Raw genomic sequence first — 23,704 nt, forward strand, 5'->3', positions numbered from 1 at the left:
TGGATATGCTTATTCAGTTGGTTCAGTCCCTCCTGCAATTCCCACGGAAGCCCATCTGAAAAGTGTATGAGTGTGCATGAGAAACTTTAGCTGCTCTATTCAGTAGCTGTTGTAAACAGTTTGACTGCAGTAGTGTACTCCTGATTCAGACCATTAACAAGAACCACTGATGGAATAACCTGTGTGTTCAGCTGTGGCTCCATCTTGCCTATCACTCCTGAAATATGTCTGAAAGTTGCTCTAGGGAAACTATCTGTATGCTATTGTCAGTGAAACTAGGAATGCGAGCAAGGTTGGAATCCCCAATAAAAAACACAGGTTTTGTAATCTCAACACTCCAATTAATTTTACTTTCAGTGCTAGATTGACATTGGGTAGAGAAGTTTGTGTTAGCCACCTAGTAACGTTAGCTAGGTGGCTAAAGCTAGCTGGGGATTAAGGTTAGGGTAAGGAGTTAAATTAAAGGGTTAGGGGAAGGGTTGGTGACCACTAACGGCTCAGCAACTCGGCGGAAGCGGATGTTATGTTTGAATCAGATGGCATGCCGAGTGGAGATGCGCTTGAGAGGAATTGCAAAAGGAAATAAGAGAAGTAAAGTGGTAGTGGAATCTAGTAAATGAAAGCCTAGTTATTTTTTGGTTGGAGTAAGGGTTTTTAGATCAATGTTATCTGGGAGATCTGATTGAAGTCTCTCTAAAAATTGTGTAGGCGTTGGATGAGGTGGCGTCTATAAGAGCAACGAGAAGTGTGCCAATCTAGTTTTTTTTGTGTATCTATGAAACAGAAGGAGCGTGCTCTGCACCTCAAGAAGATATCAGATTGTAATGTGTCGTGTGGTGTGTGGTGTGTGGATCTTCGAAGCAGGGCGCCTATCAACGGTATCATGTCAGGTATCTCTGAAGTGTCCTGTTAGGGTGAAGGAGACAGACGTGATAAGAATATGGACTGTCCAGCATGTCTCCTATCTGGAGGCAGTGAGAAGAGTAGAAGAAAGGACTGAAGTTAAATAAATAATGATAGTAGGATTAGAGATACCGGATAATATTCCTTGTCAACAGAGGGATCCTGACATGTTGCATGTCAAGTAGATGGACTTTGTAGCATTTATTGCACTGGTTGTCCACGGCACAGCGCAAACAGAGAGGAAATTTGAGAAAAAAGGCATCATTGTGAGTGTGGATGAGCAAATCTTCCCGCAATGGAATAGTTTTTTTCCCAATACCCCTTAACAATAGGTGTCTGCCATAAAACCTTAAAGAAGAAGAAGTAGGGGACTGGTTAGCTAACATGCTAAGTAGGTGCAAAGTATCTACAAAAGTAGTAAGTAGTTGCAAAGTTGCTAATTAGCTAAAATGCTAAGGTTGTCCATGATGAGATTCAAACACGCAACCTTTGGGTTGCTAGACATTCGTGTTATATGCCCATCCATCTTTCGTTTTTGCCTTAAGTAACCTTCTGTCATATGTAACCATACCAAATGTAACATATCATACTAATTTGAGTGTCCCAGATTTACATTTACTATGTTAGTATATGAGACCAGGCTGGTGTCACATGCTCACTGCTCAAGTAGCCTAGCTTCATTAACGTTTAGTCGGTCATTGACCATAAATATATATCTAATAAATCTATATCAAGCATCATACATTGTTAGCCATGTAGGCTCTGACATTGGGGGAATATGTACTGTCACTCTCTTTGCATATTAATTCACTGGTTGTCAGTTGGGGTGTGCTGGAGCGTGCACACACACACACACACACACACACGGTGGTGTAAAGTACTTTAGTAAACATAGTTGAAAGTACTACCTAAGTAGCATTTTTGGGTATCTTGTACTTTACTTTACTATTTATATTTTTATATTACTTTTACTTCACTACATTCCTAAAGAAAAGTATGTACTTTTTACTCCATTTTCCCTAACACCCAAAAGTACACTTTTGAATGCTTAGCAGGACAAGAAAATAGCCTAATTCATACACTTATCAAGAGAACATCCCTACTGCCCCTGATCTGGCGGACTCACTAAACACATGCTTAATTTGTAAATTATGCCTGAGTGTTGGAGGATGCCCCTGGCCATCTGTAAATTTAAAACAAAACAAGAAAACTATGCCATCACGGCTTGCTTTTATATTAAGAATGTGAAATGACTTATACTTTTACTTTTGATACTTAAGTATGTTTTAGCAATTACATTTACTTTTGATACTAAAGTATATTTAAAACCAAATACTTTTAGAATTTTACTCAATTAGTATTTTACTGGGTGACTTTCACTTTTACTTGAGTCATTTTCTATTAAGTTATCTTTACTTTTATTCAAGTATGACAATTGGGTACTTTTTCCACCAGTACACACACACACACACACTACAGAGGTTGTCTAATACAATACAGCTGTAGCATAACTATCCATAGGCCAGGCCTAATATCTGTTTTGGCCTACACAGACAAACAGCAAAGGTGCTTGACAGACAAGCGTAGAGGTTGAACAACTCTGACACCCAGTGGCAGTCACTGAAATTGCAAAGAAAAATAAGTGGGTCTCACAGTGCCTTCTATAAAATAATCTTGCTTCTTGATCCTTCATATGCACTGAGTGTACAAAACATTAAGAACACGTGCTCTTTCCACGACAGACTGACCAGGTCAATCCAGGTGAAAGTTATGATCCCTGATGTCACTTGTTACATCCACTTCATTCAATGTGGATGAAGGGGAGAAAACAGGATACAGAATGATTTTGAAGCCTTGAGACATAGGTTGTATGTGTGCCATTCAGAGGGTGATGAATGGGCAAGACAAAATATTTAAGTGCCTTTGAACGGGGTATGGTAGTACGTGCCAGGCGCAACAGGTTGTGTCAAGAACTGCAACGCTGCTGGGGTTTTCACGCTTATCAGTTTCCCGTGTGTATCAAGAATGCTCCACCAACCAAAGGACATCCACCCAACTCGATTCTGTCAACTGTGGGAAGCATTGGAGTCAACATGGGCCAACATCACTGTTGAACACTTTCGACACCTTGTAGATGCCATGCGCCCAATGACTTGAGGCTGTTCCGAGGGAAAAAGAGGGTGCAACTCAATATTTGGAAGGTGTTCTTCGTGTTTCGTACACTCCGTGTACACATACTGCCATTGGTCTATGACCCAATGTTTGTTGGTCAATATCATGGCTGCATACATTATTTACAAACTCACATCTTAAACCACCTAAAACGAACGATACAAATATAGAAATGTAACGTAACTTATCGGTATTGCAACATTGTAACTAGCCAACTAGCTACATATTTTGTCAGTAGATATTTTGCTACATGTGTGTCGCGTGCTCAAGTAGCCAAGCGTCGTCAACGGTTACAATCAGTCATTGACATTGGAGAGAAAGCCAGCTAGCCAGTCATAGGCAAATGTGTTGCATATTATTTTCGCAAATATCTACAAACTACAAGGCTAGGACCAAGTAGAGGTTGTCAAAAAGGAAGCTTCAAGATCCCGATAACAGTAAGAAAGTCACACATTTTTGTTAGCCAACGTTAATGTAAGTTAACCAGTGTTCGCTGCAGCCAGCCAGCCAAATGAGGCAGTATGCAAATAATGTTAGGTGTAATTATGGCCGTTGGACAATATGCCTTATATTAGTGGTCATTGGCCAAAGGCTGTTCCTTCATATTTCTTCTGATCTAGCTAAATATATATATATTTATGTTGTAACTAAATGCATATCAGGTAAGCATATAGCAATTAGTGATGTTAGGCATAGCTAACTTTATCAGGGGTCCACCCTATGTTCCTTCAGCCTTATGGTCCTATGTTCCCTGGACCCAATGTTCCCTCAACCTATGTTCCCCCAGCCATAGGGCCCAGGGAACAAAGTGCTGGGTGAACATAGACATGGTCCCCTTTATCATATCACATGATGTAATCTGAATTTCTCTCCTCCAGAACAATCACCACCATGCGTCGCAGAAGATCAGCTTGTAGTGTCTACTCTGACAGCAGTGAGATCGATATTGATCTCTTAGGTATGCGTTTTCACAGTTCACCTACCTACAAGCACTCAATAGCACCTGTTGCATGACTAAGAAATGTCCTTTTTATCTGATATCCTACCTATTTTTATCCCATAAAACATTAGGATGCACTTACCAGTTTTCAAAGTTGTGTGTTGCAGCTGAGACAGAGTTGAGCAAACTCCAGAGACAGTTTCGCATCATGGAAGGAGACAGGCAGGCGTACACCGTAGAATCACAGGATCTCATTCGCAGACAGCTGTGAGGATATTTTCGTCTTAAAGACTGAAAACATAATTACTTAAGATTCAGTGTACCTCTAAAGTGGTCTTTTGCTATGTTTACCTGGACATTGAAACTATACTGTACGCCCATGACAACTTATTGTGGAACATGTGAACTCCGTTCTGCCACCTCTGGTCACTTGCCTCCCCCGCCCCCGAGTCCCTGCCCATCTTCCGAAAACATCTGAGAACCTACTTCTTCAAAGAGTATCTTATAGTCCTACTCCAGTCTCCTTTTCACCTCATTTATCACCTGATTTTCTTAGCAAAAGGCACATCTTAATAGGGGGTCCAGGTAGCATCATGAAATTAGGATTTTTGTTTTGTTCTCTATTGCTAGAGGGGGAGGCCGATGACATCAGAGAGTGCCATAAGACCAACTCCTTGAATGGCCTACTCCTTGAAGTTTGCAGTTGTCTGAAAAAACATTATTTTCTCAAAATAATACTATTTTATCCTTACATGTGTGTTCATTACTGTATTTATTTTTCAAAATGAAAAGTTCAAAAAGAGCTAGAATACCCTCCTCCAATTTGTTTTAATTAAATGACACCCTTGCTTTTCATGAAGTAACACTATTTTTTCCTACTAGCACTGACTTTTCTGAAGGCTACTTTGAGGATAAATGTATTTACTATGACTGAGATATGTGGTTTTCTCACCGAGCTTTCTTAAGATTAACACACTAACTGTAAGTCACTCTGGATAAGAGCGTCTGCTAAATGACTAAAATGTAAATGCAAAATGTAATAAAAAGGAGTTTAGTTGGAGAAATGTAGCCAGCCCAGCCACTGTCAATTGAACTGGCCTATTTGCTAACAAAAGGTTTTTAAAACCGTATGATTAAGTGTAGTACAGTGTTCCTCCATATCAGGGCTAACACTGTCTCTAGTAAGAGCACTAAGTCCAGTATGACACAAGCACATGGCTTCTTCCTTTGACACTGAAATGATGCATGTCTGTTACCCAACCAGGAGGGAGATCCAAAGGCTCCATGGTGAACGCGAGGAACTTCTCCGTAGCCTGCGTGTCTCAGAGAGTCCATTTCGATGCTCGGATGACGCAGATGCCACGCAAAATCTGAGCAGCATGCTGGTGTACCGCGACAGGGTTGTGGAGCAGCTCGACTCTGAACAAGCGAAAATGGCTTATCTGAGACAGGAGGTGTTTGTATTGACGATTGCTTTGTTACAAACATCATAGATGTGAATTGCCCAGATAATCAGGAATTCGTGATAGTTTAACCTCATCCTACCCATGCTAGAAACGGACTTTAACCCCAAACCTGCAGGTGTAGCAGAAGGGAATCTGGGAAACTCTTTCATCAGCCTGAAGTCTTGCCCTGTTTAAGAATGCTTTTTTCAATAGCGCAATGGGTTTAGGAGGGTGGTCACGTGTTTGGGAGGTTGTGAGTTTGAGAGCTGAATCAGAGGAGAAGCAGTACTCACTAAGCAAGAAGCGTGACATCCTTTACAATGATGCTGTGACCCAGATCTGCAGCTGCACTCAGCTCAACCGCTGGGATTGCTGTGGAGTGAGTTTGGAGGGTGAATGTAGCAGATGAGGACCTGTGAAACTCATTCCTCAGCCTGCAGTGTCGCCCATAGCTCTGTTGAATAAGGCCTTTTTTCAAAAGCGCAGAGTTCCTAAATTTGAGTCTTGATATCAGCTGAATCAGGTAGAAGCGCTAAGCAAACAGCATGAAGTCCTTTACACAGGCCTATATCTTTTTCTCATTTATTTTATTTTAGTCAGCTCCAATTGACAATGTTTTATAGTGATATTCCTTAGGTAACCAGATTTATTCGCTTATCTGCTTTTATCGGCTTCTTCCGTGGTAGATTTTGACTTGGGAGAGTAAGCTGGCTGGCCAGAGGAGAGGGAGCACCACATGCCACAGTCAGAAGTCGGAGGCAAACCAGACACAGAAGAACAGCCTCATCCTGGAGAACAAACTGGACAGGGTTAGCAGTAGCCTGAGTGTCAGTCTGTTTCTGCACTCTTGTCAACTCCTTATGGAATTGTCATGGTGTTGACATGTCACCCATGTCTTTGCACCAGGGTCGTGTTCACTTCAACAAGCTTTTGGCCAAGAATGGGCAGCTGAGAGAGGAGCTGAAGATCTTGCACGTGGAGAGGAAGCAGTTCCTCCACCTCTACTGCAGGATGGAGAGGGTAGGGCTCACAGCACCATAGAAATCAAATTACTAGAATGGGTAATGAATTGAGATGCACCCAACTCACTGAGCAATGTTGTGTTCCTGTTTGTCATTCAGGAGCTGCAGGAGATTCGCAAGGACATCCGAGACATGATGGCTCAGTCCACTGCTGCTTTTGAGGCCAGGTAATACATACAGCTTTTTTGTGTTGATGTGTTTTTGAGTAGAAAAAGGTTATTTGGTCTGCATTGTAGAAAACAGACTAAAACAGGGAGGGACTACCTGAACTTTTTTTTTAACGATGGTGTGCCATCATGAATATGATCCTTCAGAGTGGAGGCTCGGTGCAAACGGATGCTGCTGAAGGAGAAAAAGGTGAAGGACCTGACCCAGTATGGCACGGAGGTGAGCGAGCTGCAGCGGGTCATCTCCCACGACCACCGCCTAAAGACCTTCATGAGCATCAAGGGCAACGAGTGCAGCAGCCAGGAGGAGGGCCAGGACCTGAGCCGCAGACAGGGTCATAGATGAGATACTTATTATAAGCCTTGTTATAAGACATAAAGGCTTATACATGCTTATGAGAAGTGACAGAGCATTATACCTGTATGCTTTAATTCACACAATGACAACAATTACAAAATGACAAATGACAAAATCAAATACACAGCGCCATGGCTTTTCAGCAGACCGATTATTTTATTTAATAGCCGAATGCAACGCAGAATAAGCAATAGTTGAGTAGTTCTGATTTGGGGCACTGAGTTGATGGTGTACTGCTTTATGTAAGTCTGAATTATATCTGTCTGATTCTGACCTCTAACCTCTATCTTTAGTTGAGGAGAGGCAGCGCAGGAGACTGGGACTGGACACTCAGGGAGGGACTTTTGGGACTCTCGATTCCTTGCAGGAGACCTTCCACAAGATCCACTGTGTCACAGGGGAGGAGGACCTGCACAAGCTGGTGGGGACCTTCATTCAGAGTGAGTCACAAAGCCATGTCTCCTCAGCAAAGGGGCACCTCTTAACTTCAAAATAATCGCATTTACTACTTAATTATGGAAATATGCCGTCCTCATATTTTAGGCCCTCTAGAGTATGCTCCTTAACTCTCAAACTACCAACATATTTTACATACATGGATTATTACCTAGAACATTAAAGAAGAAACTATTGGAAAAAGCAACAATCGTAGCAAAATATCAACTTAATTATTTTAAAACCTCATTAGACATGTAAATAATGTTATCTGAAATAAAACTATGAAAATAACCAGTAAAAGTATATTTAATTAGCATAATATGTCAAATTAAGATATAAATTTTTCCCTTATATAATGTGCAGAATTTTTCGAAAGTATAATCCACATTAGTAATAAAAAGCTAATTTACAACTTTTTGATTGTAGTATTCGTTTTTTAGAATTTTGAAGTAAATATTAACGTTGCCATATTTGTGGTAAAAACCAACATTTGAAAGAGCCTATACTTAATGTTATTGACAAAAAGTGAATGATCCTGAGCGATGTCTTAGTTTTCTTTATTTACTTACCCCCCAGCCAACATTAGAATTGCTGCTTGTGTAACAATGGGAGTGGTAGGGCCTATGGCAGAATGCTTCAAAAAGCAAGCCAAACCCTCAAATTCACTTCCAACCAAATGTTATAGCAACCAAAATACTATAACAAGTTGCAAATATAGAATATTGGATGGTATTATACGAATGCTGGTATTTCTATAACATTTTCCAGGAGGGTATTGTATGAATTCTGGTATTTCTATAACATTTTCCATAAAAACATATTTTTTTGTAGAATACACACCAATACGCAGCAGGTAGCCTAGCGGTTAAGAGCGTTGGGCTAGTAACTGAAAGGTCTCTGGTTCGAATCCCTGCAGCCAACTAGGTGGAAAATCTGTCGATGTGCCCTTGAGCAAGGCACTTAACCCCAATTGCTATGGGGTTAAGTTTAATAAATGTAATACAGCACTGTGCAAATTCAGAAGGTTGCTGGTTTCTGTAATTACAGTTCTACCAAGTATTCATAGCACTGACAGACTTTTATGAGCTGTTTTGACTGCAACTAAGCATATAACTAATTTAGATTTTGTACACGGTCATACCTAGTAGTTATAACCATAGGCGAGTACATAAGGTGCATGTGATCTGTTTATCCGGTCAAGATCGCTCCACCCTCTGAGGATATGTATGACTTGATATTATGAACAAGTTGATTGACAAATTTGAAATTTTTTAATAACCACCTTTAGGCTATATTAAAAAATTAATATCCCAGTCGGTAGTTTGAGGGTTGAACAAGGTCTGTGTTGACACGAGGCCATCTAAGATCTATTCTGTTATATTTGGAACTGTGATAAATACCTTTTGTGTTTCTGCATCCTACAGTTGAAGACAAGAACTTTGCTTTGCTAAATTTAGTTAACGAACAGAACAACAAAGCCGAGACCTTGAAGGACGAAATCAACCAGGTCTGTATGAAATTGAAACTACATGCATGTTTACCTTTGAAATAAGTAATTTCTTTGGATGTTGTGCTTTAATGCACACATTAAACTATAGGGCACCTTCCTTTCTATTTGGATACTTTGTTAAATGTAGCCAACTAATTGGAGGAGTGTGTGCATGTGTGAGTTCTACGTGTATGTATTATTGTGCATTCATGTGTCCATTAGGTGCCTCTTCTACTTTTGTGTTCAACCTGATCTCAGAGCATTTCATATTAATCTGACATCTATTTTAGTATGATATGTTACGTTTCGTATGGTATGTATTAATTTGTGAATGTCTGTCACCCATTTTGTATGATTCGTTATGAATTACAATTTGTACAATATGTTTACGAATTAGCAAAACTTACAATATCTTACAAATTTGCTAAAAGGGTTAGGGGAAGGGTTAGCTAACATGCTAAGTAGTTGAAAAGTTGCTAAAATGCTAAAGTTGTGCGTGATGAGATTGTCCGTTATGTGCCTACCCATCCACCCTAGTTTCGTTTTTGCCTTAACTACCTGTTTTATGTAACCATACCAAACGTAACATATCATACTATTTTGAGTGTTCCAGATTTACATTTACTATGTTACATCTAGTCTATGAGACCAGGCAGTTGTGTTTTGGTGTGTGTGTGTCACAGATCCGCTGTGAGATGGAGGTGGTTTCCAGAGAGGAGCGCAGACAGCATGAGGAGCGCGGGGTCGTGCTTCGGGGGGTCAGTGTGCAGCAGCAGGCCACAGAGCAGCAGATGGGGGGCTACCAGCAACGCATCACCTCAGTGGGCAAGATCCTCAACCAGCTGAAGACAGGTATGGATGGGAAAGAATGGTTTGTTTTGTTTCAGCCCAGTACTATCTACATCTTACAGCTATGACTTCCCTTCCTGTGGAGGCCTTAATAAGCTACTTACTATGACTGTTGGTACTTATACTACTATAACTAATACAACTATTACTACTAACTTACTATTTTCTTCAAATTCAACTAAATCAAGTTAGTGCTGGGCTGTAACAAAATGTGCACCTCCTGATGGTCTTGTCTCTCATTGCAGTGAAGAGACTCACCGAGTGCCCATTTCTTTCTTCTTTAGACAACCAGATTGAGAAGAACCATAAATTCTTCTTGTGTGTTTCCGTGCACCAGGAATAGACCGTGTGTGCCACAACATAGACTGTGACCGGTCAGTGATCGAAGACAAGTTAGGCTCCTCGACCGGGATCCGGGACAGCACCATTATGACTTACCTGGGATTGGTGGAGCGCAGGACCAACGAGCTGCTGACTTTGCAGTCTTTCCTCAGCTCCAAGGTAATTTCAATGTCACAAGGTTATTTAAAATGCATCCATCCTTCCTTCATTACTTCTCTGGATTAAAAATGGATCCGATAGGACTGGATTGATGAAAGCTATTGTAATGTAGTGGAAACCTACTACTACTATCAAATTGTGTCAGATCAGGGATAGGCTACATCAGTGGAGGGAGGGTGGAAGTATGGATTTTAGAAGTGAACAGAGCCTCAGTGAAGTGTTGCCCTTGAAACATTTTATGTTGTTCTCTATCTCTGCTCCAGGACCTTGATAAAGATTACAATCCTAGAATGGTTGCCAGGCACCTCCTAGGACAAAGTCCACCACTGGCTAGGCAAAACAAAACGGTTGAGCCTCCCACTTCTGGGTATGTCTGTGTGTGTTCAATATAGAAGCTGCTACATCTAATGCCGGAAAGGGATGCCAATGAACAGTGGCAAGTTTGTTTCCAATCCTGGCACAATAACCTATAAAATACAAGTGGTTCTGTTTCTGAAATATATCCCTGACGATGCAGTTATATCCACTTTGCAGCTCATGTTTTTTTTGTTTTACCTGTGCTGCAGCTAAGAGAAACTTTTTAACCAGCCCAACTGTATTCACAACCTTGCCGGAGGACAAACTAGTGTGCTATTCCAGGGCATAGTGTGCTATTTTAAGAGCCTATTTTAGGAGTAGGACCTACATTTTCAGTTTTTCTCACGTTCATAAGGAAATAGTAAGTGAATGCAATACTTGGAAGTGTGTTAACCATATAAATATAACTTATAGTTTAACTTTATGGTGGTAATGTAAGACTACTACTATTTTAGGGATGACAATGACCCAGAGGAGTCCCTGCTAACAGACCAGGTGAAGCCCCTCTCCAAGGACGAGCTGCTCCCGCTGGTAATGATGAGGGTGAGGCTTTCCCTTCAATCAACATGGACCACCACAACCATATAGCCGGAGATGGCCTACCTGACTCTAGTTTAACCCTCAATTGGTAGCAAAATAGTGTCCACAATTCAGAAATATCATCCTTACCTGATCATTGTTATTGTAATACTATGGGTTGATAGCATTCTGAATTTCCTACCGCACACATAACAAAATCCGGTCTCATTGGGTTGTTTTCTGCCAGATGCAGAGGAAGGCAAGGATCATCCGACCAGAGGTCCGAAAATCAGCCTCCAAACTCAGCGTTGTGGCCAGCAGAATCCACCATGGCTCCCTAGGACTCTGAACTCATCATCGCTTTATGAATATTGATTGGACACACACAAGGAAATAGTTTATTGACCTTATCCCTGGTAGATAGACAGACCTCATCCTTGGTACCTTGACCTAGTCCCATGTAATCTGACCTCATCCCTGGCAGTCTGACCTCATCCCTGGTAGTCTGACCTCGTCCCTGGTAGCTGCAGACTGGGGGACCGCAGGAGGCCCACTCCTTGTGAAAAGCAGCATCACAGCCCTGCTTTCTTGAGCCATTCATAATCTGTTACGTTTATAATGCCTCATTAGTTGCAAAATTGAGTTTAAAAGAATTGAAGTATTCATTATTTGTTCATCAAATAAAATATTCAGTGGTGTAAGCTTTTAAAGATGTATAATAAATAATTTAAATCAGAATAAATGTCAGACTCAGATAAGACATTTTATTTTTACTATGGCGTGCAACATGGTTCAACGTGCCAATAAATCAGCACAATTGTCTTTTTCGGTTATCCAAATTGGCAGCGTCTTGGAGCAAGAATTGGTATCATCTATACTGTGCTAATGACGATACAAAAGAAGAGTAATTTAGAGCAAAGTACAATACAGTAAAAGAGGCATTTTTGGTAAGTGCATGGGGTGTATTTATAGATGTTTGCTTAGATAGGCTACATGTGTGTAATTTCAAAAGCATCTTCGAGGGGGCCTTGATTCCAGTTTCATACAAGATATTAGAACACACAACATTTTAGAAAACTGGCAAAATATGATTATTTGAAAATCAGTTTCTCACATAAAAACAGTTGCTGACATGACAAACAGTACATACATCACATTTTGTTAAGAAAATCATTTTCATGGAATGTGCACATGAAACAATCCTTGAGAATTAAGCAATCTCAACACTAGGCCTAGCTACAAATTACATACAGTAAAATCAAATATCCATTAAATATCCAGTTAATCATTTTCATGTGCTGCCTGAGTGAGCTCTGTTATTAGAGTTTAATCATTAATGTTGATGATCAAAATGATGATTATGTCCCTTCACGTCACCGTTCATGTAGACGTCTAGTCCTGGTCAGTCCCACAGAACACCACCTTGCTCTCCAGTCGAGACCGCTCAGCCTCAAACACCAGCTTGTGGCTCAGTAGAGTCTCCTCTGGTCCGGAACGGATAAAAGATGCATCTCCACTCTACGCGACACACGCAAACACGAGTCACATTTTTTTCCCATCGACATGAGTGTAATGTAAGGTTTATTTATTTCACCTTTATTTAACCAGGTAGGCTAGTTGAGAACAAATTCTCATTTACAAATGCGACCTGGCCAAGATAAAGCAAAGCAGTGTGACACAGACAACAACACAGAGTTACACATGGAATAAACAATAAACAAGCCAATAACACAATAAACAAGTCAATGACACAGTAGGAAAAAAAGAAAGTCTATATACAGTGTGTGCAAAAGGCATGAGGAGGTAGGCAATAAATAGGCCATAGGAGCGAATAATTACAATTTAGCAGATTAACACTGGAGTGACAAATGAGCAGATGATGATGTGCAAGTAGAGATACTGGTGTGCAAAAGAGCAGAAAAGTAAATAAAAACAGTATGGGGATGAGGTAGATTTGGTTGGGCTATTTACAGATGGACTATGTACAGCTGCAACAATTGGTTCGCTGCTCAGATAGCTGATGTTTAAAGTTGGTGAGGGAAATAAAAGTCTCCAACTTCAGCGATTTTTTGCAATTCGTTCCAGTCACTGGCAGCAGAGAACTGGAAGCAAAGGTGGCCAAATTAGGTGTTGGCTTTGAGGATAGTCAGTGAGATATACTTGGAACGTATATGGAACGTGTGCTACGGGTGGGTGTTGTTATCATGACCAGTGAACTGAGATAAGGCGGAGCTTTACCTAGCATAGACTTATAGATGACCTGGAGCCAGTGGGTCTGGCGATGAATATGTAGCGAGGGCCTGCCGACTAGAGCATACAGGTCGCAGTGGTGGGTGGTATAAGATGATTTGGTAACAAAACGGATGGTACTGTGATAGACTGCATCCAGTTTGCTGAGTAGAGTATTGGAAGCTATTTTGTAGATGACATCGCCGAAGTCGAGGATCGGTAGGATAGTTAGTTTTACTAGGGTATGTTTGGCGGCGTGAGTGAAGGAGGCTTTGTTGCGAAATTGAAAGCCGATTCTAGATTTGATTTTGGATTGGAGATGTTTAATATGAGTCTGGAAGGAGAGTTTACAGTTTAACCAGACACCTAGGTATTTATAGTTGTCCACATATTCTAGGTCGGAACCGTCCAGGGTGGTGATGCTAGTCGGGTGGGCGGGTGCGGGCAGCGAACGGTTGAAAAGCATGCATTTGGTTTTACTAGCGTTTACGAGCAGTTTGAGGCCACGGAAGGAGTGTTGTATGGCATTGAAGCTCGTTTGGAGTTAGTTAGCACAGTGTGGCTGTTCCACTGGATGTCATAAGGTGAATGCACCAAATTGTAAGTCGCTCTGGATAAGAGCGTCTGCTAAATGACTTAAATGTAAATGTAAATGTCCAAGGAAGGGCCAGAAGTATACAGAATGGTGTCGTTTACGTCGAGGTGGATCAGGGAATCGCCCACAGCAAGAGCTACATCATTGATATATACAGAGAAAAATAATCGGCCTGAGATTTTAACCCTGTGGTACCCCCATAGAGACTGATAGAGGTCCGGACAACATGCCCTCCGATTTGACACACTGAACTCTGTCTGCAAAGTAGTTGGTGAACCAGGTGAGGCAGTCATTAGAAAAACCAAGGCTATTGAGTCTGATAAGAATACGGTGATTGACAGAGTCGAAAGCCTTGGCCAGGTCAATGAAGACGGCTGCACAGTACTGTCTTTTATCGATGGCGGTTATGATATCGTTCAGTACCTTGAGCGTGGCTGAGGTGCCGCACCCGTGACCAGCTCGGAAACTGGATTGCACAGCGGAGAATGTACGGTGGGATTCGAAATGGTCAGTGATCGGTTTATTAACTTGGCTTTCAAAGACTTTAGATAGGCAGGGCAGGATGGATATAGGTCTTAGGTCTGTAACAGTTTGGGTCTAGGGTGTCACCCCCTTTGAAGAGGGGGATGACCGCGGCAGCTTTCCAACTTTAGGGATCTCAGACGATACGAAAGAGAGGTTGAACAGGCTGGTAATAGGGGTTGCAACAATGGCGGCAGATAGTTTTAGAAAGAGAGGGTCCAGATTGTCTAGCCCAGCTGATTTGTACGGGTCCAGGTTTTGCAGGTCTTTCAGAACATCTGCTATCTGGATTTGGGTGAAGAGGCTTGGGAGAGGAGCTGCGGGGGGGCTGTTGGCCGGGGTTGGAGTAGCCAGGAGGAAGGCATGGCCAGCCGTTGAGAAATGCTCATGGATTTATCGGTGGTGACTGTGTTACCTAGCATCAGTTCAGTGGGCAGCTGGGAGGAGGTGCTCTTGTTCTCCATGGACTTTAGTGTCCCAAAACGTTTTGGAGTTAGAGCTGCAGGATGCAAACTTCTGCTTGAAAAAGCTAGCCTTGCTTTCCTGACTGATTGCGTGTTTTGGTTCCTGACTTCCCTGAACAGTTGCATATCGCGGGGACTATTCGATGCTATTGCAGTCCACCACCGGATGTTTTTGTGCTGGTCAAGGGCAGTCAAGTCTGGAGTGAACTAACTGTTCTTAGGTTCTGCATTGTTTTAAACGGGGCATGCTTATCTAAGATGGTGAGGAAATTACTTTTAAAGAATGGCCAGGCATCGTGACTGACGGGACGAGGTCAATATCCTTCCAGGATACCCGGGCCATGTCGATTAGAAAGCATTTGACAGTGATGAGGGGTGGTCGTTTGACCGCGGACCCATAGCGGATACAGGCAATGATTGCTGAGATCCTGATTGAAAACAGCGGAGGTGTATTTGGAGGGCAAGTTGGTCAGGATAATGTCTATAGGGTGCCCATGTTTACGGATTTAGGGTTGTACCTGGTGGGTTCCTTGATGATTTGTGTGAGATTGAGGGCATCTAGCTTAGATTGTAGGACTGCCGGGGTGTTAAGCATATCCCATGAGTGATACTGCAAAAGGTGTCATGACTGTTTTTTAAAGGTGTTATGAATGCCTTTTGTATACCCACTTCAGGTAGAGTTAGGCTAAGAGTTTTTACAGTACCCAATACCATTCTGTGATTTTATTGAACCAGGTACTGCAACAGTGTAAATTTCGCAATGGGGTTTGATTGAATCCAAACAACGATCTAGATAACTCAAATTTTGTTCCACGACGTTCCACGACATCAATGTATGATTAACACAAACCTAAGTCAAAGCACAGATCTAAAGTTTAAAAAAAATGTCCCTCAATGTTGACATTCACACAGGCTCCCAGCACTCACCGCCACAGCAGAGATGAAGGCTTCCACCAGTTGGTAGTCCGCCCCGCCGTGCCCGCCCATGCCAAAGGCCCCTGGGGCGCAAGTCTCTGCTGTGTGCTTGGTGGCCCTCCCTGTGAGGAAGTCAAACACTCGAATCTCATGTCCGTCACACGACAGCTCCCCCTATAGGAACAAAGCAATCATTACATGATAAGAAAATGTTTGCAGGTTATCTTTATGTACTAAAATCAGACAGTAGCCAGATACATCCAGCTCTAGCTTTACTGCTACTACAAATACAGATTATTATTTATAAGGATAAATATTCCCGGACAGAGAGATACCAAAGTTCATAAACTATGACACAGAAATTCAGGTCAATAAACTATTTCAGTTTGTGTGTGTTCCATCAATATTCAATATTCATAATCTATCTCTTTCTATTCAATCCATATCTGTATCTTATTATCATATCACATTAATTTCAATCACACAAGTGGCGTATTAATGATCAACAATGAATTATTCATTATGATTTAACCTGATGTTGGATTATTCAAGATTGTGTCTGGACTGGAGTGCTACAGTACCTTGCTGCCATAGATGGTGGTCCTCCGCTTACATATCTCCTCTGTAAATGCCACCATGGAAAAAGCAGCTGTAAGACCCCCTTCAAACTCCATGTTCACCACCTGTACACACAGGTACAACAAGGTGAGAGAAGAGAGATAAAGAGAGGAGCTGTGTCGACTTGAGCCTATATCAAATCCAAGTCAAATTGTATTAGTCACATACATGTGTTTAGCAGATGTTATTGCGGGTGTAGTGAAATGCTTGTATTACTATTTCTGACCGAAGCATAAACTTAATTTAAATACAACAAAAGTGTGCAGGACTTAATTTACAATTCTATAACCTCTCTTCTGACACTCGGAATGGTCTCTGTTACGAAAGAGACACTTATTCTAAAGGAGATATCCTGTTAAAATAAAGGTGAAATACTGAGTAATAAATCATAAATAAATAATTCATAATAAGTGTAGCTGTATAAATGTAGGATAACCCTTTTTCTAAGCATGGTTTCTCTGCGCTAGCGGCTAGCCAGATGGTGGTCAGTCTTACCTGGTTGGTGCAGACGTCGTTGTCACACTGGTAGACACAGCGGCCGTACGGCCCTGATTTCAGAGCCTCGGTCACAGACTCAATGTCTGGGAGAGAGCTGGAACATATCACAGACACGGGCCAGCCCACACAGCCCTGAGAGACACACACAGGCCGGGTTACTGTAAAGTGCTTTGTGATTTTGGTCATTTTCTATGAGCCTTCTGATTTACACTGCTTGCCCTGAATAATAATTGCCCCTCGTGGGACAAATCAAATGTAATTGACATGAATGGAAAAACCTGTTTGACTCTGTCCAGGTAGATCTTGCGTGCAGAATATGGGCAAGATTCCTCTACAGGGCAGTCTAGGCAGCGGTCTGCAGCACCTGGTGGCTGGAGGAAAAACTCTTCAGCACTGAATCACCGTTGACTATTCTCTGGTGGGTTTACCGAAAGCATCGTAGCACTCACATCATCTACAGCAAATCCATTGTAGGCAATGGATCGAAAGATGATCTTAGTGCTACAAAGCTTTTCGGAAACCCACCATTATACTATGTAGGACTAAATGGAAGCTCATTGTGGACCTATGTCCCAAAGGGGCCAAAGAGGGTTGAGTACCTTTGACAGAATTAAAAACGATCTAAAAACAAACATTAATACAATGAGTGATAATATCACACAACGAGTACAGTATGATTAGAAGGTAACTCAAAAGTGGAAATCAAATGTAAAAGCATGGACATCAGCTGCTTCGGGAGAGGTGGTTGTAAGGCAGGAAACTGGGGTTGTGGTTGTGGGAGTGTGATGCAAAGCTTTGTCAGCTATGTTTTCCCAGACAAAGAATCACCAGGAGTTAGTTACAGTCAGTTCTCAGGCTTATGGGGCAGCATCTCCCACCGTATCGCCTGTGGTGTTCTGTTATTCTGACACAGTTACTCTGTGTAAAGGTTGTATCGGCTGTTGCTGTAATGTTTTCCTTAACAATCCATATATTCCCTAGTTTGGGTCCAAATAGTTGTGAAATCAGTGTATTAAAAACTAAACATGATATTTGAGATGGTATGGGAAGTATTTGAGATGGTACGGTATTATATAGTATTTGAGATGGTATGGTATTATATAGTATTTGAGATGGTATGGGAATGTGGATGCTAATATGTTAAAATAACACATTCATTCATGTCTATGTAACTATGGTTGTCATCACTCCAGGGCCTGTATTATTGTTCAATGGAATGACAAACCCATTGTTTAAAACTATTTAGAGTTCAATCAGTGTCCAAAACAGACACACATAGTTGTACCACTTCCTTTCTGATTACCGTGCATTCGGAAATATTCAGACCCCTTTACTTTTTCCACATTTTGTTACGTTACAGCCTCATTCTAAAATGTATTAAATTATTTTTCCCTCATCAATCTACACACAATACCCCGTAATGACAAAGCGAACAGGTTTTTAGATTTTTTTGCAAATAAAAACTATTTTAAAAATACCTTATTTACATAAGTATTCAGTCCCTTTGCTGTGAGACTTGAAATTGAGCTCAGGAGCATCCTGTTTCCATTGATCATCCTTGAGATGTTTCTACAATTTGTTTGGAGTCCACCTGTGGTAAATTCAATTGATTGGACATGATTTGGAAAGGCTCACTCCTGTTTATATAAGGTCCCACAAACCAAGCCATAAGGTCGACAGAATTGTCCGTAGAGCCCCGAGACAAGATTGTGTCGTTTGGAACCAACTCTTCCAAGACCTGGCCACCTGGCCAAACTGAGCAATCGGGGGAGAAGGACCTTGTTCAGAGAGATGACCAAGAAACCGATGGTTACTCTGACAGAGTTCCTCTGTGGAGATGGGAGAACCTCCGGAAGGACAACCATCTCTGCAGAAGTCCACCAATCAAGCATTTATGGTAGAGTAGCCAGACGGAAGCCCCTCCTCAGTAAAAGGCACATGACAGCCCACTTAGAATTCACCAAAAGGCACCTAAAGGACTCTCAGACCATGAGAAATAAGATTCTCTGGTCTGATGAAACTCTTTGGCCAGAAGGCCAAGCATCACGTTTGGAGGAAACCAGGCACCGCTCATCACCTGGCCAATACCATCCCTATGGTGAAGCATGGTGGTGGCAGAATCATGCTGTGGGGATGTTTTTCAGTGGCAGGGACTGGGAGACTAGTCAGGACCGAGGGAAAGATGAACGGAGCAAAGTACAGAGAGATCCTTGATGAAGTCCTGATCGCTTTGGAGCAGGTTCTCAGATGGGCGAAGCTTCACCTTCCAACAGGATAACGACTCTAAGCACGCAGCTAAGATAATGCAGGAATGGCTTCGGGACAAATCTCTGAATGTCCTTGAGTGGCCTAGCCAGAGCCCGGACTTGAACCTGATCGAATATCTCTGGAGACACCTGAAAATAGCTGTGCAGCAACGCTCCCCATCCAACCTGACAGAGCTTGAGAGGATCTGCAGAGAAGAATGGGAGAAACTCCCCAAATACTGGTGTGCCAAGCTTGTAGCGTCATACCCGTGAAGACTAGAGGCTGTAATTGCTGCCAAAGGTCTAAAAACCTGTTTTTGCTTTGTCATTATGGGCTATTATGTGTAGATTGATGAGGGGGAAAAATGATTTATTCCATTTTTAGAACAAGGCTGTAATGTAACAAAATGTGAAAAAAGTGAAGGAGTTCAATACTTTCCAAATGTATACGAGAAGACCACACACCCTTTTCTCTTTGCGGAAGTGACTGAGAGATCCAAATGATGACACTTTCAAACACCTGTGAAGAACAAGCTTTTTTTAATAGGGCTGTCAGTCGATGCAATAAATGAGTTGATTAACTTGTTATTTTATTTATATATATTTTTTTAAACATTGCCTCTTTACCTTCGTCCTCCAGCCCAGTGATGTATCAAGTCAATGTCATGGCAGGATTTGGCCAGAAGTGCAAAAGAGCTCTCAGCCTCATTCCTCCAGTTCCCTCGAACAAAGGAGTGGGCAAAGTGAAAGAAACCCACCTAGAACAGGAGAAAGTAACCATGGAAATCTTTGCAGATACTTTAACCCATGCAGGCTGCACTGAGAGTGGAGTGGAGGTCACTATTCAAATGTACAATACTGTGTCGAAGACCTGGGTTCATATACTATTTGAAATCATCCATAAATATAAGCGTTTGCTATAGCCTGTCTGGAGAGCCTAGGTGAGCGGGCTTTGCAGTTTTGCAACTATTATAGTAAGTGAAGTTTATTTATTTATTCTGTTGGTTCCACTGTGCACGGCAAGATCACTCAAACACAGATACATTAAATACTATTAGTACTTTATAGTAATAGCACTTGAACCCAGGTCTGGCTATACTCTATGTAAATTATGTAAAATGTACAGAGTATTGTAAATACATCCCTACTGGTTCTAGGTGTTGAATATGGACCGGGTCTCCAATCGCTCCACTGTCCATCAGCACCTGTGGGGTCAATTCCAAAGCATTGGCAACACACTATATGGCAGCCCTTTTCAAGATTGATTTGACTGCTTCTATCCCGCGAGGAGTACCTTGTTACTAGGCATATTTTCGCTCAAGCTCTGATTGGGCATTAAATCCAATCACAGTAGCCATTGTCCTAATGATGCTGGGCTACGCAAAAAGCATAGATCTGTGCAAAACATACTGTAATATTTCAAATAAATGAATATACACTTACTTTTATCTTGTGAATGACAGGGTCATATCGGAGGACATGGCACACTGTTAGCATCACACCATTTTGAATGCAAGTTCTTACAATCTCTGTGCAGTCCTCAGCTGTTACCTAATACGAAAAAATATCAATTTGACACTGCGCGTACACACGCCTGCACGCCCACAAAAACAAACACGGACAGACACAGACACACTCTTTCTATATCTCTAGATATGATTGATTGTATAAACTATGTGTACTGGGCTGGTATAGGGTAGCTGAAATAATCTTGTCTTGATCAGACATCACAACAACATACATTGTATTTACAGGGGTTGGGGGAACACTCACAGCCATGGGCTTCTCCAGAAGAATATGGTAGCCTTTCTTTGCCAGTGCCACAGCGGGGTTCTTGACAAGAAGACAAGAACACACACTCACTCAGAACAGCCATCATGGATTCTCAATCTTAGCCTGCTGTAGCATCAATGAGCAAAATACTAGACACTGAGCATCCTAAAATAGTTCTGTTGAAATGGTTGCTCAGATTCTGTGATATACCAAATTTGATTAATTGAGAAACAAGTATGCTCTACTACTATTACCTTATGTTGGCGGTCTGGAGTACAAATGAACACAGCATCAGCAAACTTCTCCCTTTGTACTATAGCACGCCAATCTGGGAAAGAGGAATATAGGTAACATATGTCATAACACTTTTCATAACTGATTACAATGCATGCAAAATTATCCTGGTTTGTACTTGACATTCAGAGACATAAGATGCCACGAGAGCTTATTGTTACGACATGCTTGTGATAATATGACGCTGTTATGCCGTATAGTTCAAATGAACTGCTACCAAATAATCAATCCAGCGTAGGGAGAAAATGGGTGTGGACCGACAATTACATATTTTTCACTCATACCAGCAAACACGTTGACATCTGCTATTCTGTGTTGCTTCTGAAGTTTCTCCCGTGCAAATTTCCTGGGGTCAGCCACTCCAATGACCTACAGTTAATTTGAGTTTTCATTGTTTCCATTATTATCATCGTAATCATCATCATGACTTTTATGTAAAACCTTAGTCAAGACCGAATGGCTACTAATCGGTAGGACATTTAAATTCTGATGGAAAGAAGTGATGAATGATTTAGCCTAGCAGGGATGAAAGCCTATATCTCACTAAGATCAGATGGTCTACTAATTTCAGTTATTGACAAGATCAGATGTAGAGAGATGTTGGGGAGCCTTACTCGCATGCGTTGAGGCTGGAGGGAGGCAAAGTGTGAGTATGTCTCCCCACGGTTCCCAGCTCCCACCACAATGACATCCACAGGTGATGCCATCCTGTCTTTCTGGGCCCTGCTTCAAAATGACAAAGACATCAGTTCAAACCAGCCATGTTTAATTTATTGATGTATATGATGTTTAATGCTATTGTTTTCGTTGACTGAACATCCTCTTAAGACTGACTGAGCTTTATGTAATAGATCACTTTCATGGTGAAAAAAATATAAACAAATATTATTGTGACAAGTTATATTTGAAGAATGACTAATTTCTTGTTTTCCTAGTTGAACTTATTTGATTTACTTTTACATGAATAATGTATTCGTTTAAACAAGGTTGTCGCTAGTTAACACAGCCACAAAGTCTAAATTGGCCATGTTGTAAAAATTCATGCAAACAAATATGAGGTTTTTGGTCTTCATTCAAGGTTAGCAGTGTTGTTAAGGTAAGGTTTCAAATCTGATTTTAACATGCTGACTACACCGGGCACGCATGTTGATTGTGTCCATCCACAGCAGACGAGATCAGGACATGCAGGTTGAAATATCATAATATCATAACGAACTCTGAACCAACTATAGTCATTTGGAGACAGGTCGAAACACATGAAACGTTCATGGACATTTAGCTAGCTAACTTGCTGTTGCTAGCTAATTTGTCATGGGATATAAACATTGGGTTGTTATTTTACCTGAAATGCGCAGGGTCCTTTTTTTCCTGGATCTTTGTAGAAATGTGACCCATTTTGAGTCACACAACATCGTGTTATCTAATCCGTCAATTAATCCACAGATAAATGGGGAAATTTAGATAGTTTCTAGTAATCGACTTTATATGGCAGTTAGCAACCAACTTTGAGGTGCATTACCACCAACAACTGGACTGGAGTGTGGACCGCCAGCTTCCAATCACCTGCGTGGGTATATGCTCCTAAAAATCAATGAGATGGGAGAGGCTGGACTTGCAGTGCGTCAATCGTCAAAAATAGAACCAAGACCTATTTCAGACCTATTTCGTAGGAGCTCGTTGACGCGTGCGAGCAGTTTGGATGAAATTATTGAATAACATGTATGTGTAAATTTATGTGTAAGAATGTAAGAAAATAAATGGTAGAAATAGGCGGGGTTTAGCCATAATTATGACTGTGTTAACTAGTGACGATCTTTTAAACAAAGCATGTACGTTGTTTCCCTTTACTGACAAGATAAAGTGACTGTCACATGATCATATAAAAATCAGCAATAGTAGGCTGAAGGTTAATCGGGGATGCAATATTTCAACAACAAAAATACAACGACCATTATTCACGCCAGAGTTTATCTTTGACCGTGTACAAAAAACGCGAAATTCAGATCTATAGTTTTTTCTACAAACGTTTGTATACAATATTGGCTACAGTAGGCTACCTACCTTAGCCGGCGGTGGTCTTCTTCAGTGAATCCAAGATTCGGTGGATGCATCTGCGTACATTCTTCTGGGGGGGAACCAATAGTAGGATAAGACATGGTTATGCCAGACATTGAAATCGATGCACACGGAAGGCGTGAAAATACAATTTCATAAGCTAATGCCACTGTTTGCTAGCACGATTATAGTGTACGAATTATCTTGATTTTTCGCTATTTGCCCATACACTGTTGTAAAAGGGTATTTTTGGTAGTTAATTTAACCCTTTCACTATAGCTAGCTAGCTAACTTAATTTTTTGATTTAGTCTATTTTACCAAGCGAACTGCGGTG

The 23,704-nt window shown here is 41.4% G+C and overlaps 2 protein-coding genes and 1 long non-coding RNA gene across 6 annotated transcripts; 2 read left to right on the forward strand and 1 right to left on the reverse strand.

The window, feature by feature from the left end:
- Positions 1-2,488: 2,488 nt before the first annotated feature.
- LOC115132790 (uncharacterized) lies at positions 2,489-5,125 on the forward strand. Its single transcript, XR_003864117.2, has 3 exons — positions 2,489-3,512; positions 3,954-4,033; positions 4,183-5,125. It is a non-coding gene; the product is annotated as an uncharacterized LOC115132790 (long non-coding RNA).
- A 42-nt stretch (positions 5,126-5,167) lies between these two features.
- LOC115132036 (outer dynein arm-docking complex subunit 1-like) lies at positions 5,168-11,870 on the forward strand. The gene is made up of 12 exons (XM_029664228.2): positions 5,168-5,469; positions 6,147-6,269; positions 6,367-6,480; positions 6,582-6,649; positions 6,797-6,984; positions 7,301-7,447; positions 8,870-8,952; positions 9,618-9,786; positions 10,121-10,284; positions 10,548-10,651; positions 11,097-11,184; positions 11,408-11,870. The coding sequence occupies exons 1-12, from the start codon at positions 5,230-5,232 to the stop codon at positions 11,507-11,509; spliced, it is 1,590 nt and encodes a 529-aa protein (XP_029520088.2). The 5' UTR covers positions 5,168-5,229; the 3' UTR covers positions 11,510-11,870.
- Positions 11,871-11,904: 34 nt separating this feature from the next.
- Positions 11,905-23,485, reverse strand: zgc:154075 (uncharacterized protein LOC556929 homolog). Of its 4 annotated transcripts, none has more exons than XM_029664224.2 (14): positions 23,376-23,485; positions 21,929-22,037; positions 21,599-21,683; positions 21,275-21,348; positions 21,021-21,080; positions 20,691-20,798; positions 20,396-20,452; positions 19,875-20,005; positions 19,713-19,767; positions 17,280-17,372; positions 16,999-17,133; positions 16,467-16,568; positions 15,898-16,059; positions 11,905-12,678 (listed from the first exon to the last, which is right to left on the reverse strand). In XM_029664224.2, the coding sequence occupies exons 1-14, from the start codon at positions 23,483-23,485 to the stop codon at positions 12,553-12,555; spliced, it is 1,407 nt and encodes a 468-aa protein (XP_029520084.1). In that variant the 3' UTR covers positions 11,905-12,552. The 4 variants fall into 4 exon arrangements, with proteins under 4 accessions (XP_029520084.1, XP_029520083.1, XP_029520086.1 ...); XM_029664223.2 differs by having other exon boundaries at positions 21,929-22,040; XM_029664226.2 differs by lacking the exon at positions 23,376-23,485 and adding an exon at positions 22,657-23,005.
- Between the last annotated feature and the right edge of the window lie 219 nt (positions 23,486-23,704).

The sequence above is a fragment of the Oncorhynchus nerka genome, linkage group LG7 (assembly GCF_034236695.1).
Source record: "Oncorhynchus nerka isolate Pitt River linkage group LG7, Oner_Uvic_2.0, whole genome shotgun sequence".
NCBI classification, from domain to species: domain Eukaryota; kingdom Metazoa; phylum Chordata; class Actinopteri; order Salmoniformes; family Salmonidae; genus Oncorhynchus; species Oncorhynchus nerka.